At 43.4% G+C, this 17,460-nt stretch overlaps 1 protein-coding gene across 4 annotated transcripts in view; it reads left to right on the top strand.

Annotated features, from left to right (window-relative positions):
• Positions 1-17,460, top strand: part of LOC109469993 (delta-like protein C) — a 62,262-nt gene that overhangs the window by 30,736 nt on the left and 14,066 nt on the right. For all 4 annotated transcript variants that reach the window (XM_019768762.1, XM_019768760.1, XM_019768761.1 and 1 more), the window contains exons 3-4: positions 346-409; positions 4,155-4,285. In XM_019768762.1, the coding sequence (XP_019624321.1) occupies positions 346-409; positions 4,155-4,285 (195 nt within the window). The remainder of the gene's footprint in view (positions 1-345; positions 410-4,154; positions 4,286-17,460) is intronic.

Raw genomic sequence — 17,460 nt, 5'->3', positions numbered from 1 at the left:
TGGCAAATGTTTTAGCATGAAAGTTCATCTATGTCGGTACAAGTCATTATGAAATAAAGACTAAGCTTTAAGTTCCAACACTAACTACAAAGAATTGGGACTCAATGGAGTCATGGAGTCAACCGAAAATTTGGGGTAAGTCCCAATTCTTTGTAGTTAGCTTAGTCTTTATTTCATAACGGCAAATGTTTTCTTTGACCTGATAAGTGCGTTGTACTGCTGTACCGTTAGGTATATCACAATAACAAGATGACATGATGATAATAACGTTTGTTGATGATGTCCTTGTTGTGTCAGACATGTTGTTGTGTACTTGTTACTGACTCCAGTCTCTCGTTGTTTCAGCTGTGTCCTGTAAACCCGGCTGTCACGACATCTGGGGGTACTGTGAGGAGGAAGGGGAGTGCCTGTAAGACCTTTTCTTATTATGTTTACCGAAGAAAACATACTGTTTTTGCTACGTTTCTTCCTCTTCTTCCGTTCCAAACACTGACCTGGCCAATGACCTGATTTGTTGACGTCTCATAATGTTGCAATTTTATAGTAGGAGGGATTTATACTCCTGTCTGACCATATATATGTGTTTGAGTAAGAATTAACAGAGCAGACCATATGCGAAGGTAAACATTATCATTTGCTTTGCAAATGTTACCTTTCTAGCATTACTCTTATCTTAACATCCGAAAACCCACACATTACAGAACAAGTGGGATCTTTTGTCTTCCTCTGTCTTCAAAAAGAAGTCAAGCCCAGTAGATGTAGAAGTTTGGATTTCTTGTGTCTAGTTATGTATTACCTGCTTGTACTTATATCAAATGTTCCTTTTGTATGTGCAATAAGCCCTCGGGCACGAGTTTGAAATAAACAATTTCAGCATCATCAATACAAACGACATATCTTATATAATACAAAATACTAGTAAACCAAATACAACTTTTCTATGAACCACTCTTTATTCATGAAAGCTGAAGTTGGCTGCTGGCCACTTTTCATTGAGGTAATGAGAGAATTGTCGAAGAGGTCAGACAAAATATATCTCACTTTTGTGTAAGTAGTTTGTACTATGTATGTATACATCAGAATAATGTAAAACATCTCACACAGGGTATCTATACAATTATTTCAAAGCCACAACGTAGCTTTTGACTAGATGCATATATTTTAGCAAGAATCAGTCATTTGCCAGATATGATTATGTCATTTTTCCCGTTGCCAGCAGAGAATTTTTTTCCATAATCCAAACCAACATTTGAAAACTATAAATGCAAAAAGAAATACAACCTCAAGAGAGGCGTTCTGCCGAAGTGCTATGCACAATACATTACTACAGTACAGGTTTCGCGCAGGCGCAGTACGTGCTGTCAACGCGAAATTCCCGCCAAATAATATCTTATCGTCCGTACGTGACGTTTGACGGTTGTGTCAGATGCGGCAGGGCGGGGTCTGTTGTTCCGGACAAATATAGACACGTCAGAGCAAAACGCGTTAACGCGGCGCCCGTTCCCACGATATCGGGTGATGTCCCCCCGGCACAACGCAGCCCTGTCCATCACAACATCACAGCTTGAGTTACTGCTGCCATACATAACTAACCAGCTGTGCAGTAGTCAGTGTTGTACTGTAGTACCCCTGGGGTGGGGTCTGGGTGTGGTCGGGGGTTGGAAAAGACACTATAAAGCACGTCGGCAGAACTGCACGTCTGCTCTAAACCCGGCTTTTTCACGGTTTTCGTTACTCTCCAAGCAGAGGAAGGGGTTGGGATTATGGTGCAAAAAAAGAACCCTGATAAAAAATCCTAAAAACACACGCCAAAATATCCCCAAACCCAAACCTCTGCTTGGAGAGTATACTAGATATTGTTTATTTGACAGATCTCCATTAGTGAGTACATTGTATAATACACTAGTCTTCCTGGAGTCATAAAAGTTACAGACATCTTACAACGCATAACATAACCTACTGTTACAATAACACTAACAACCTATACTTAACAAACAACATAAAAGGGAAAAAAAAGCTAAAATAGAAGAATGAAGATGAGATGTATTTTCCGACACAACGGTTGAAAACTATAGACGGGATGTCATCCTGATAAAAATACACGAATACGATTTTAAAAGAGACGTTCTGGACAACTTTACAGGTTTAGCGCACGCGCAGAGCGTTCTGCCGACGTGCTGAGGACACGACGTACTGCGCCTGCGCTGAATCCCAGAACGTCATGTGCCACAGCACGTCGGCAGAACGTACTGCACCTGCGCGAAACCCGTAAAGTATTGTACATCATGAGCATTTCGGCAGAATGCCTCATATAAGGTTGTATTCGCTCATACCATGCGCTCATACCATGCATACCATAAGGTTAGCATTTCGACAGTAGTTTTTAAATGTTATGTCGGAAAGAATATCCTCTGCAACAGGCAAAATTCTGATGCAACGTGACCAAAAACCCAACGAAAAACGCGAAAATACGGGGTTCTGCGCAGGTGCAGTACGTTCTGCCGACGTGCTATGTGGCACGCAGGTGACCATCAGATCTAGACCGTAAACCGCCGGGCCACAGTCACCGGCGCACCGCATCAGTATGATGACGTGAACCCTTCCAAGTGACGTGTTGAGACCTTCACCTCACGCTGACACCATAAGACTGGCGTGTTTTGTGGAGAGTAGTATAATATAAACGCCGCTAGCAAAGCGTCAGATACGAAACGACTTCCTCGAAAACCACCTTGAAAATAACCTCCGGGGGTCTCCAGATGGAGTCATCATGTTACAAACACACTACAGAACGACCTGCTAGCATACGGCGGAGAGAGATATTATAGATCAGGAAGATCAAAACACAGTGGTGTGGCGATGTGCTGAGATACGATACCTCAAGGCACAGTGATAACAAAAGATTATGATACTGGCTTGAGTCATGGACATGGTCTTTATATCGAAAATGTGCTGCGTTTTTTCGGAAGTGCACAAGGGTGTTATCGTTATCTATTTTAAAGTCTTTATTATTACATCTCCCTGTCAAAATCATGAAAAGTCATCCTAGTTATAATCCTGTAGTAAATTCCATAACCGGGCATTGAAAGAAGACGTGCAATGACTCTCTTTTGATATCACGTATAGTCAATGTTGCTTCAACAGAGGTTTGTCTGTGTGTCTACGAACGTGTGCAGTAACTATCGAAATGTTGGGCGCACAGACGCGAGCACAGATCAAGAGAAACGATCTTTTCTCAGAAATGTCCGAATGGAAATTTACGTCTGATTCAGTCCGCTATGACGTCTGTCAGGGCGGCCATGATGTGCTCGGACGTCCGAGAAGACACCGTCAATAGAAAACGTCGTCCGTTTGAAATTTTCTCTCGGCAGAGATAAAATACAAATTACCCCCAAACGTTTCTTTCAATCTGTAACCAATTTGCCAACTGAGTGAACTATTCCTCCCAATCTACCTGCCATTCTATCAATGGTTTCCCGCGAATGGAGGCAGGCAATCGCTCAGGCGGATGGCCGAGGCTATGAATCAGCGGCCCGGCCCTGTCAGGGAGTGAGGCATGCAGGAAAGTGTCGTCTGAAAGACGGGTCTGGTCGTCTGGTAGGGCGGTGCTACAGGGGATATCGGGCTTGTATCACGGGGAGATTGCCATTAACTAGTCACAGATCTGTGCTGTGATAAATGCCCCTGTTCTGTCGCCTCTAGCAGCGATTACGTTATCAACGGATAACAAGAAAGTTTGGTACCGTGTGAGCAAATTTTCTGTGACGTTGAAAGTACAGAAAGTGGTTGTGACATCCCGATTTCGACAAACGTAGCGTTTCTGATTCTTACTGAATGCATGTTTCATGTAGTCAAAAGCTACATTGTTGCTTTGAAGGAATTGTATAAGTACCCTCTGTGTGGGATGTTTTTAAAAAATTATCTAAAGGCATTCAATGCAATTGTATTAAAAAAGAGTCGTTGTCATATATGTTGTATCAACAATATTAAGAAAATTTAGTGTGGTGTTAGTCTTGATATATAAAACTCATCAGCAGCACTGTTTGATATCTAGTACTTCTGAAGAACTTGCCATGCATTGTACCTGCTACAACTATTATGCAATGAAGTTTACAATTTACAATTACTAAGTAATCTAATTAACTGAATGTCTGCAGCTGCCAGCCGGGATGGACAGGAGAGCTGTGCCAGGAGTGTGACCTGTTCCCGGGGTGCCAGCACGGCACGTGTCACCAGCCCTGGCAGTGTAACTGTGAGGACGGCTGGACAGGACGCTTCTGTGAGAAAGGTGAGGCCTACCCACTCTTAACGATCTAAAGCGACCCCTAGCGCCAGGGGGTAAAGGTTCTGTCACGCCAGTGCTGTCGTGTGGCGTAACAGACCGATCCCGAATGTCCTTCACAATGATATTAGAAGCTCAACCAATGAGAGAATGGCAATTAGCGGTACGCGGTTCGACCAATGAGAGGGTTGCTGCATGTCCATCAAATATTTGCATATTTCTGTGTTTTGACCGAAAGTAGGCGGGGCTTCAGGAAAACACGAATTTCCTCACTTTACCCAGGTGCAGATGAGTATGTCTGTTGTCTGTTCATTCGTTTGTCTGCGTTGGTGGCGGCATGAAAATAAACTGATAACTTGAGTGTGCCGTCGCCTTGTCTTGTAATAAATGTTGGAATAGAGGAGAGAAAAAAAGGTTATGAGCCATTAATGAGCTTCGACCTATCTCCTTAACATCGTTGTTGGGCAAAGTCGCGGAAAGTTTTATCGCACAGTGGGTCATCTCGGACATCTTACCCCAAATTGACTCTAAACAATTCGGATGTTTAAAGGGCAAATCTACTACACATTGCCTCCTCGACCTGACCAATGAAATCTTCAAGGCTACAGACAAACCAGGAATGTTGTGCTCGCTGGTATCAACTGACTATAGTAAAGCGTTCGATCGCGTTAACCACAATGTAGCCATTCAACGCCTAATCGAGCTCGGTCTGAGGCCTTCCCTCACCAGCTGGGTTGTGGACTTCCTCAGGGACAGAAGTCAAGTAGTCCGTTACCACGGAACTCTCTCCGAAAGCATGACTGTAGCCTGTGGTCTACGGCAAGGAACTCTACTTGGACCCCTACTATTCATTGCGTACATCAACAGTGCCGCAGCGCAAGCCGCTTCTAAGCACTGGAAGTTTGTTGACGATTTAAACCTTCTCGAAGCTAGAAACCCAATCTTAAAGCCTTCCAGTTTACAACAAGACTTAACTGATCTGGACACGTGGTCACACAAAAGCGACATGGTGTTACACCCGCGTAAGTGCAAAGTCCTACACGTCCAGTTTTCCAAGACATTGTACATACCCCCACCACTTAAGATAAACAACATAGAACTTGAACAGGTCAATGTAATGAAGATCTTGGGACTGTACCTCCAGTCTGACCTGAAATGGAATACCCACATTGATTCCATCTATAACAAGGCGAACCAGCGTCTATACCTACTTCGTAACTTAAAGCACTTCCGCGTTCCAGCTGTTGACCTCGTTACAGTGTACACCTGTTACATCCGTCCGGTACTGGAGTACGCGGCCCCAGTGTGGCATCCTGGACTGACCACTAAACTCTGTAGGAGAATCGAGAACGTCCAGCGTAGAGCGTTGCGGGTCATCTTGGGTGCTGATTTCATCTCCTACTCCAAAGCTTGCGTGCAGCTCAACCTACCATCACTTAAGACCCGCCGTGAGAAACTGACTTTGACCTTTGCCAAGTCCCTTGAACACTCTAAGCTGCACCGTCATCTACTGCCACCGTCTAGAACCTCGGTTAGCGGCAGGACGACCCGCTCATCCCACAAACTAGACTCTGTGTTCTGTAGAACTGAAAGATATAGATCTAGTGCGATCCCTTACATGATTCGGATGCTGAATTCCTAGCTTTTACTTCAGAGTACGCATTTTACATATATATTTTACTGTTCATAATCGTTTACCCTGTCTGTAATTCATGTGTACATCTGATATTTTAAATGAACGACCTTTTAACGTATCTTATATTAATAATTAATGATGTATAATGATTTTAATGTGTGCTAACCTTTTATTAATTAATCAATTGTAATTGGCAGAGCACTTCAGGTCCCAATTACATGGAACCTGCCTTTCTGTGCAAGTGATGAATGACGAATAAACCATTATTATTATTATTATTATTAGGTCCCGTCGCCCCATGACAGATAGCGATGGATGGCGAGAACTCGGTGATTCTGGGACGTTGCTCCGGCACTACCTAATTGATTGTAGCCACTCAGAAATCAATGATATCACTGAGCTCTTTCATTCCAACCTTGGGAAATGGCCAAACTAATAAATAAAACAGTCAAACAGAGCAGTTGACAGGTGTGTTACCCTGTTAAAACGTATACTGTGTTTGCTATAGAAACAGAAAGACAAGAAATAAAACTTGAATCACAACATCAGAAGACTTTGAAACAGGTTTGAATTGTAATGTTCAACACAAAAAATGGACTCACCCAACTTTTTTACAGTTCAACAGTTTTTATCAAGGAATGAGCAATCCACGGTTTCTGTGACGTCACGTTATGCAAATAGAACACGTGACTTAATGAACAGTGGGATCATAAACTAGCTGAAAATTTCAAGCCAACATTAGAAGACTTTAGAATTGTTTGATACGAAGGCATCAAGTTTACTGCAATGTCTCCAAACTTTGTGACCTACGGTGGGTTCACACTGGATTGGTTCCAAGTAGTACATACGGCGCCTTGGGTCTAGGATTTGGTCCCTGAGCATAATTTTCGTCATATCGATATTTTCTCAGCCATCCAATTTGCGCGGGATAAGTCGGTATCAGATCTTCCTGAGAAGGGGGTTAAGCGTTGCCAAAGGCAAGTTGCCTTTCATATGGCAGCGCTAAGTTAGCATAATCTTCTAAATACACGCCCTGACGTCATACGCACATCGTGTGTTGCAAATGAAGTCCAACAACAACAACAACTGAGTAGCGTAACAATACCTCATGAACAATATGATTTGAAACTTTGGAGATGTGACTATGAAATGCCCCATCTAACGTTTGAAACTTTGGAGAAGTGACTATGAAATACCCCATCTAACTGCATAAAATCCATTCTTTACGCACACCTTAAATCATATGTAAAGGTCCCGTTCTTAGCTGGCATGTACCTTTACGCCTGGTTTAAGCTATCATCTATCATAAGGTGTACTGTTAAAGAGATGATTTCATGCAGAGAAACTCTCTTCGGTACGACTTAATGGATAAATCCTAACGAAAGGCAAACCCATGTGTCTGAACATCTGTCAGTGATACCAGGTTGTTCTCCACAGGGAGGAAAAGTTTCTGTGATGCATTAGTGTTCCGCGCAGCAAAGTTTGGGTTTTTAAAGGGTCGATGCGGCTTCCCCACCATTCCCTATCGACCTGCGTTCCCCCACGAGATTCGGGCTGAGAGTTAATACGGGACGCGGATTTGGCGGGAAGAGGAGCTAGCAGCCCCTCGATCCATCAACCCTGACAGATTTATCGTACGAATCATCTCCAATATCTGATCCTGAGGAAAAAAAGTGGCGGGAAATGAGCCCGAGGTGGTTAAAAGTTTTCTGTGAACGAGCGGCGCGGCGTCTGTCTGACAAGGAAATCACGACTGTTTCTGTGTCAGGGTTTCTGTGGCATCATTTGTATTCCTGAGGTAATTGGACGACATTTCCTGACACAGTGCTCCAGTCAGTCTCATTATGTCCACCTTCGTAGGCGAAACATGTCGTTTTTCCTCCCTTTCTCCTTTCCCTTCTTCTAAGCCAAACCTGTAACCTGGAATGGCTGTCACCATGACAACTGGTGCAGTAGCATTATGTAGCAAGTTGCAGGACGGAGCTGGTCATCATATATATCAATGTGTTTGGGTAAGAATAAAAAGAGCAGTTAGTTAGGCTTCTAATAGTGAAAAATTATCACCCTTGAACACATTTTTGCGCCAGTAAGAGATTTGATAAACTTCTACAAGTGAAAAATGCGCTAATACCCCTCTAACTCGTTTTTCATTAGTAACTGACTACAGCCAAACAGATTTTGGCAGACCTACTACAGAAGATTAAAGAAACTCCAAACCGTGTAATGTAGCCATTAGAATTTACGTGTAACATACAAGCGGCACTAGTTGGTCACTATGTTAGTTTATCTGTCGTTGTTTTTAACGAAGGGACTTTAAAAAAAAACACCGGGACTACAGCGATAGCCGCACGGGGCATCAGCCTCCGGCCAGCCGGCTTGGCGCCGAGGTACAAACGAGGCTTTCTAGTTAGGACCCATTTGGTCTAATTGACAGACGCTTGAAAAAAAAACCCTTAAGATTTAGAAAGTTTGTGGCTGCCCAGATGTTGAGGTTACTTAGAAGACGAAGTGTGGAAAGTATTTCGCGACGTTTTATGTGTAAGACATCAGTCTTAAAACTGATTTTTTAGAAAGGTTGCTCTGCTTGGACATCCTTGAAACAAATGCCTTACTACATTTCTGTAACTTGCGCAAATGGGGAACTTTTTCTATACATTCACTACGCAAAACTTTCCTCGCGTGCACGCTTTAAAGTTTAAGGTGTGCTCAAAAACTATTTAAGGAAGTTATTGCAAAAGAGAAAACCATATCTGATATGTATCTGGCACAAAACTTTTCCACCTTTATTAAAATTTGCCGCCCCCAAAAATGGTTTTCTGTGACTCGGGGGCAGGCAGACAGATTACGTACCTAATACCGTGGTCTGCTCCGCCACTTGTTGCTAACATTACACAGAACCTGCCGACTTAACCTGGCCACCTTCGCCTACACTCCGGATCCGGGGAGCACAAAAATCTTCCGTTTGTGATGGATGCTACAACCATTGTTGTCGGGTGAAGCTTTCAGAAGGCTTTGCTTCGCTTGATAGGTAAAGTGGGGTCACCAGAGATCACGAATGAAAAGCGAACAGTATCACGATCTCTCTTTGTCAAGATGTTTTTTCTTTTGAAAAATGGAGCTGTTGCAATTGAATCTTTGCTAGATACTGGCACGAAGCTCCAAGTCCATGGCGCCCCGGCACGGCAGTAGAATGTAAGGAAAGGTGAACAAGAGTTCCACGATCTCATACCTTTGCCAGATGATGTTAACGTATTTAACGGAGGAATCGTGTTAATGCTTCTCATTGGTTATGCAAATAAGATCCTCGTTTGCATGAATACATTTTCAACTGAGTAGCATTTTATCATATATTATGCAAATGAGGTTCTGATTTAAATAATGTTTTATAGTATTCGCCCTAAACTTCCAAATGGAACATAAATTCCCGATACTTACCACTGCAACATTATGCAAATTAGGTCCTTATTTACATGACCAATATCTGTCAAGATCCGAAAAACATCGCCTGTATTTGCAGAACAGTCTGGCGTATACAGAATCTCCGAAAGCGGGTAGATACAAAAGTACCTTTCGGCTACCGTAGACAGAAGATGAACACGTTTTTATTCCGACTGTTTTTTTTGCCCGCAAGGCAATAAAAGCTAGTCCCGGCAAGTCGTGATGTCTGCATCTACCACAGTGATAATGTACATGTAAACTTGCCACGTCTGACTCCGAGCCCCTTTGGGAATTGGCTGCGTCGTTACGATGTGTGTGTGTGTCTTGGGAACGCCGTTGGCGGTCTGTATATGGTTGTATACATGTTTTAAGTGCTTGTTAGAGAGGGAAACTGTCAAACTCTACGATGTTCAGCTATCAGACACATACTGGCGCGCTCTGTTATGAAATGGTGTGCCCATCACAACTACATGGCGAATTTTAGCATTGAGATATTGTGTGGTATCGTTACTTCCAATGTTACTCCAATCTCTGCATATGTGTCTGATATGCAATTCACTTGATGATTGCCAGAGACGAACTTTTATTCCTGTTCTTCTAATTGCTAGAGATTCCCAGAGATTCCGTTGCCTCATTTAAAGTCATTATCAATCTACCGTAAGCCCTTGACTTGATCATATTACTCACCCCTCATCTCTTTCTTCGCTCATCTCGGATTAACACTGATGCTTCCAGGGATTAGTTTGAGTCAAAAGTTATCTTCAGTAATGGTTCTGTTAAGCCGGTTGGAAACTTCTAAATGACTGTGGGATTGACCCAGTGTTAAGAAGGCAATGTCGTTATCACAGGCAGAGATCTCACCTCTCGTGTGATGGACCGCTCTCGCTGGAAGTCGTTAAGCGGGTTAAGTACACGGGCGAAACGACTGTTAGAAGCCGACTTGAACCTGCCGGGGACATGGAACATTAAAAAGCTAATGCATGTCAAACGCAGCCAAGTTATCTGACCTTTTGATGCCGTTTGAGGGAGCGACAGTTTGATGGATGGTTCTGTAGGCGTCGCCCGGACCGTGAAATGTTAGTTGAAAACTAGGACGCGTTGAACTTTTGGGCAAAGTCAAATCACATGGCTTTGATGAAGCAGCTTATTCTTTGGCCAGCCGATTCGGAGCATGATTCAGCAGTTAGCAGATTCGGATGCCCTTTTCTTAATTAACCTTAAGATACATGTTAATCGTTGCAATTGCTTGTAGGATTGAGACTTGGGAAACATATATGTGGGAGACATTGTCCGCTGGTCTCTAGATTGGGGAGGGGGTGCATTTTACCGGAACTGTTGAATCCAGAAACGTCCTTACCTAGCTCTATGCTAGAGAGAGTTAGGGCTATGATCAGGCACGGTTCTGGATCGACTATGCCTCACAAAGAACCTAGACTTGCCCCGGGCAAGATTCCGGATACGCATGGGCTATCCAGAACCATGTAGCTGCAGTTCTGGGTACATCAGAAGCCCATATATGCGTAGTTTGTAACGTTATCGCGGATTGGGACCCGGGACCTGCATGCAGCCTTATCGGAGACATTCAGCCAATAGGAAAGATAGATGAATAGTGCTCCGTTCAAGCTAGATGTCAGATTGATAGAAAACATTGAAGTGGCGATAGACCAAAACACCTTCTCCGTGATGCCATATCTTACTTATCAAGACGCTGGTAGGACTGCTGATTGAAAAGACATATTTCTTTCACTCGACGTTGATAGGGATCGATATTCTGTTACATGCCAGCATCATTCCAGAAATTGATGAGAGTTTGTTTAATTCAAAATATCCCCAGGCCATCTACATCAATCACTGTGCCTCTCTGCATACGGTGGAGCTAAGTACTCATGTGATACATTAACTGGTTTGCTTCTCTAAAGAACATTTGCTCACCAACACTGGTACTACTGGAGGAAAGAGATGGGCTAGTAGATTTCGTCACACACTGTCAATCAGGTTTAACTTCATGTTGCCTTCAACTGTTTCTTTGTGATGTTCACCGAAAAAAAATCTCGTTTTTAATAAAGGAATAAATGTCCCCAACGAGAAAACAACCCTAATTTCAGTACCTACAGATGGGCCACAGATAGATAGTTGCTGCGACCAGCGGATTTTCCAAAGACAGCGTTCGGTGGAAAATGGGCTATTTGTTTTTTGCGGGGCCGTTAGTCGGGTTGCAAGGTCATCCTCCCTACATGTCAATCATTACCTACAGGGGTAATCCCATCATTCACCGCGACCTCTCTCGTTCCCAGTGCTGCGGATCAGTAATGATGTTTGTGTAGAGGGGGGTGTCGTTTGGTTCTTCTGAAGAAATTCATTAACACCAGGGCAGTGGTAATACGCGCCTGTTCGATCCGGTGTGACTCGTACAACGCGAGGAGCCGCCACCTTTGCTGACCTAATCAAATCTGTCCACAACATCCATATCACTCATTTCACAACCTTTGTGCAGTATTTGTAACGAAACCAAGAATCTAGAAAGGTAATATTTGGAAAACAAATGCACAATGTTTACCTTCACATGATCTAGCCTGACAAACTACTGCTCTGTTTATTCTTACTCAAACACATTCATTTCATATATATCCTCTGTCCTGCAACCTGCTACATAATGTTATCCAACACTACACCACAGGGTCTCTGCTACTGTCTAGCTGTTGATATTTTACTCTTTGTCTCTAGATCGGGTGAAATGATTTCTTAACTAAGGACACTATGAATCCTTTGATTAGCTTCTTCAATCTGCTTGAATACCTTTAGGAATATTTTTCGACGGTTGGGTGTTCGATGGTTGGGTGGCAAGAAATAATTCACTTTAGCATCAGAGCTCAGGCCCATTGTTATACCCATTCTGTGTGTCAGGCCTGTCTAACACCTACTTAGCAATAGTCCAATCCAAGCCACCAAGTTGACCAATTATTTGAGTCACACATCGTCATCACACTCGCGCCAACCAGCCAGCTTTGACCATCTTGGCTGCCGGCCAGCTTTTTTTAAAAGCATTTCTTGTTTCAGCTCATTTCAGTCATATATTTTGCGGTGTAGACATTTGTTCATCTCCCTAAGCCCGTTTCCGCACAGCCCTATCATTCAGTAGTAATGGGGTTCAATCGCCCCGTTCCTTGCATTTCGACGCAGCTCGTAAGACTCGCTAGCTCTATTTTGTAAAAAGCTATCAAGATGGAGAATGATTGTCGCCTGGCTGTTCCTCAGTCGTCACATTTGTCACCGCGCGACATTTTTAGACAATCGCACTCCCTCTAATCGAACGACTTACTGCAGCAGTCCTGAAATACCGACGTCGAAACGTAAAGACAATAGTGCTGAGCCATCCCTCAACTGCCACCCAGCCTGACAGCGCCATCAATTTGTTTGCACTCGGTGAGAAAGGGGGAGGGGGGCGGCGATTAAAGATGGCGGCGGTGATCAGTCTTGGGAACGAGATGCCGAATCGCTGGTGCCGGGGGGAGGGGCGAGTTTGATGATGACTGCAGAAAAATCATTGTACCGAAAATTACACAAGTGTTTCTCTCTTTTTGTCAGGTCTGTACAACATGAAATATGGGCCTACTCTCTTTGCCCGAAGGGCTTGTAGATACTTCAATCGTTGCAACAAGCTGAGTCCGCTTTCAAATGTTCCCTATGTGGTCTCTGCGGTAGAGAGTGTGTCATTCTCGTCTAGGACAGTTCAGCCATAGCAGAAGTTCTAGGGCTGTTAACAATTTGGATGTTACCAATACTGACCGAAGGAAGCCAGATATATGGTTGATGCAAAATGTGATTCGGCAAAAGCTTGACCTAATCCGATCAGAATCATCCACCCCGAAAATGCAACTGTCTCACTATATCTTGTTTGGTCTTCAATTTTTATGGAAATGTTGACAATCTGTGCATGTTTTTGGCATCTCGTGTACGACCTTGGAAACGTACTGTACTGTGGAATCTGCCTGTATTTCCAGGTTTTGTGAGAGATGTTGACAATCTGTGCATGATTTTTCCACTCGTCTATGACCTTTAAAACGTCTGTACCGTACCGTTGAATCTGTACTGTAGCGTGGAATCTGTACTGTACCGTGGAATCTGCCTGTATTTCCATAAGTATTGAAAGTTTCCGCTGACGCGGGCACTGATGGAGCGTCACGATTAATCACGTGTGGGTTGATCCACATCCATCTTCCGATAACTGTCCGGCGGCGGCAGAGTCGATGGCGCCACCAGCTTGTCACCAAACGTCCTATTTAGTGTTTCTGTTTACGGATGGCCGGTCCGTCACATCCGGGACCTGCCGGGGGGCGAATCGAAAGATCACCAACAGGTCGCAATGGCACGGGTTTTGGCAGCAGTTGCCTGGTACGATTGCACCTGCTACGTGTAGTTATGTTTACCGTCGCAGAAAGAAAACATGTTGTTTTTGCTCTGTTTCTTCTTCTTCTTCCCCCCCTCTTATTTTTAATCTTCTGCCTCTTCTTCTTCTCTCTCTCGATATCTCTCTCCTTCTTCTTCTGCAAACAAAGAAGGTCAATGACCTGGAACGGAGTCTGTCACCATGGTAACTGGTGCTGTAGAAGACACTCTGTGGTGTTGGATTATATACATTATGTAGCAAGGCAGAGTTGGAGGGGCAGACCACCATATATGGATGTGTTTGAGCATCAGTTCGTTGAGTAAAACCGTTCCTGCGTGAAGACAAACATGAATTTGCGTTGAAATTTCAAACTGTCATTTGCAGCACGAGAAATTGGACTCGATTATACACCCCCAGGAAGTATAATCTTTGCTCACTTGTCAACTAGGAATGAACAATCCACGCGGTGGATCATAGGTTGCATAACGTCTGTGGCGTCCCCCGTCTTTGCTGAGGAATTACACTTTAAAGTTGATTCATAACGACTTACGTTGTTGCTCTTGCATCTCACACTACAGCCATGCAGTCAAGTGGAAGTCTTGCCCATCTAGATTAGACCTCGTCCATCAAACTACGTTAAAATCACTTTACAAATGGGACAAAAGTAACCTGATGCAGCGTAATTCCTGAAGTTGGGATCTCCAAAGCAGCCGGAAGTTGTGCTCAATCGATTCTTTACGTTCTTTTGAACACAATTTCATCACACGGTCTACTCTGCTGTATGGTCCGGAGGGGATGTCATACGTGACGCCGAGGTGTGCAACACAAAGAGGCAGCACAGAAATAAATGTTTCCTGCGCGAAAGCGACCTTTTCACGTTACATTTCTCTTTTGTGTGGTGCAGCGTTATCTTGTCTTACCTTGGCGCAAGGATGATCCTTAAGGGACGTGTGCCTTAAGGTTAAACCGACACCTACTGCTGGGCTTTTGTCACGGCTTGTCCGCCGTCGCGATATGTGAACAGAATCCGTCACGACATTTCTGAACGGTAACTCTGAGGTACTCATGCTTCTGTGTGTGTGGGCGGCCACTTTGGTCTTCACTTGGAGTTTACAACTACCAGACAATCAGCACCAAGGAAAGAGACTTAGACATTTTACACTGTTAAAGGGGCATTATTCAACATCATTGCACCAAAAATCGAAATACATGTATTCTACTTGAAGAAACCTTTGTGAGATTGTTACTTCCAGATTTCAACACATCTGTGCAATTATATTACCTTTCTGACATTTATGCTTGGCGCTAAAACAGCCCACACGAGGCGCACTTATTTGTGGTGCCACCACAAACTACCAGAATGCAAACAAACATGACTGACGGTTGTGTTTCCAGCTATTAAACACACTCGTAAGGCGTCATATGTTGGCACTTCCACTTCCCGAATGACACTTCTTTTTGCAATGGAGTAGGGTTGTTTCAAATGTAATATATTGTAAAGAATTGACCAGATAATTGGCTTTTTGTATCGTCCTAATGTTACATGATGCAGCTTTAATCTACATGTGGTTTAGATTCAGAAGGCGTCCTCATCAAATCCCCAATTTAGCAATGGTCGCTTTCAACTTTGTTGCTGTTCATTGACTGTCGGCATGCCCATAAAAAGCTGTCTCCAGTTTAAAAAAAGTTGTCTCCAGTTAATGGCAATGCTAACGGGTCCTTCCAAGAAAAGCGTACTTGCTCCGACTATCAAATAGAAACAACCTGAGGGATTTAAACTAGGTTATTATGTTTATTCTGACTTCTTGGCCTGACACCGTAACCTCACGATGTATCCCGTGGTTCCTTCATCACGTGACCCCGTCACTTCCCGACCCTCCCCGCGGCTCGGAGATTTGAAAATTACGATAACGACGGTTGAACTCTGGTCCCGGATCGTAAGAGGAGGACATAATGTACTTCTGCGATAATGAACATGAAGAAAAAGAGGCCGGGCAGTAACTATAAATGCCAGATTGTAATGTACGTGATGAATGGGTGCGCTCATAACGCGACAGACGACCGCTGGATGACACCATAAAAGGCTTGATTTTTTTCTCAGCCCATATAAACGGGCGAATCGGCTTAAAAGGTTTATATAGCCAAGAAGCTAATACACCTGGGAGAAGGGGATCAGTCCAAGGCAGAGCTTCTCTGCAAGAAGAAGGCTAAAACAAAGAGCTTTACAATGTAAACAACAAAGGCGGTCGTCTCGCTAATAACACAAACTCATGTGCGGGAAACATGTCCTGAAAGATTTGTTTACTGCCGTGAAAGGTTCTGTAGATTCTTCTGTATTAACTTCAAACATATCTTTATCGTTTCTGCTCGGATAAGTGCTCCCAGGCACTCAAACGGTCCACTAGGTATCTCGTAGAGAACTATTCATCTTCTGTTTTTACAATGGCGAGCACAAAAGCCCGCGGACGGCTTGTCACTTTCCACCCCGTTAAGATTGAAAAGTTGATTAGTACGGCAATACGACCTTTTATGTAAGACGTGGTGTTGCCCAGGGCGCTATTGAAGCTTTGATATGATGAAGAGTGTGATCGGGTTCAGCTGCACGCTCACATTGCCCACATGACCTCGTTTGAAGTGGTTTTGGTACTTAAAATAAGCGCACTATTTCTTCGCGATAGATGTTTTTCGTTTAAATGCAAACAGGATGGTTTACTCGCTAGGCATGACGGGATACATATGCTGCTACAGGCCGATGTCGTTACCCGTGATTCCTTGTGGCTTGGAATATTTGATTTCATAAAGAGAAAAAAATTTAAATTCGCTGCATATTATCATGAATAAATATACATTGATTAGTCTTAAGATTGGTGAAAAACTGAAATGAAAGATGAATCATTGTTCCCTTGCCTACAAAAATAAGCCGCAGTAGAAACATTCTTTTATTCTTTTATTTCGTAATTGAGTCTTCGTTATCGTTCTCTACACTTGTACAATGATATACTTCCTGTCTTCAATTTTACGCTCTGAGTTTGGTGCCAATATTGAACTGTAATAGGAGACTATTTAGTCGAACTGTAGTAGGAGACACATTAGTCGAACTGTAGTAGCAGACACTTTAGTTGAACTGTTGTATGAGACACATTAGTCTAACTGTATTAGCAGACACTTTAGTTGAACTGTTGTAGGAGACACTTTAGTTGAACTGTTGTATGAGACACATTAGTCTAACTGTATTAGCAGACACTTTAGTTGAACTGTTGTAGGAGACACTTTAGTTGAACTGAAGTAGGAGACACATTAGTCGAACTGTAGTAGGAGACACATTAGTCGAACTGTAGTAGGAGACAAATTAGTCGAACTGTAGTAGGAGACACATTAGTCGAACTGTAGTAGCAGACACTTTAGTTGAACTGTTGTAGGAGACACTTTAGTTTAACTGTAGTAGGAGACACATTAGCCGAACTGTAGTAGGAGACTCTAGAAAACTAAACGGAACATACACGAAGATGTTGCGAGTGGTGTTCAATACACCATGGTGGAAACACACTACTAATGAACAGTTATACGGTTCGCTACCAAATGTAACTTCAGTAGTCAAATGTCGACGTCTAAGCTTGGCCGGTCATGTAATACGTAGTGAAGAACCAGCCAGTAGGCTTCTACTCTGGAACCCTGATACCTGTAAGAGAAGAGTTGGACGCCCAAACATAACAGTTAAGA

This window comes from Branchiostoma belcheri, unplaced genomic scaffold, assembly GCF_001625305.1.
Source record: "Branchiostoma belcheri isolate BF01 breed outbred unplaced genomic scaffold, Haploidv18h27 scaffold214, whole genome shotgun sequence".
NCBI lineage: Eukaryota > Metazoa > Chordata > Leptocardii > Amphioxiformes > Branchiostomatidae > Branchiostoma > Branchiostoma belcheri.
Note: the sequence above shows the minus strand (reverse complement) of the source record. Positions and strands in the feature narration are given on the sequence as shown.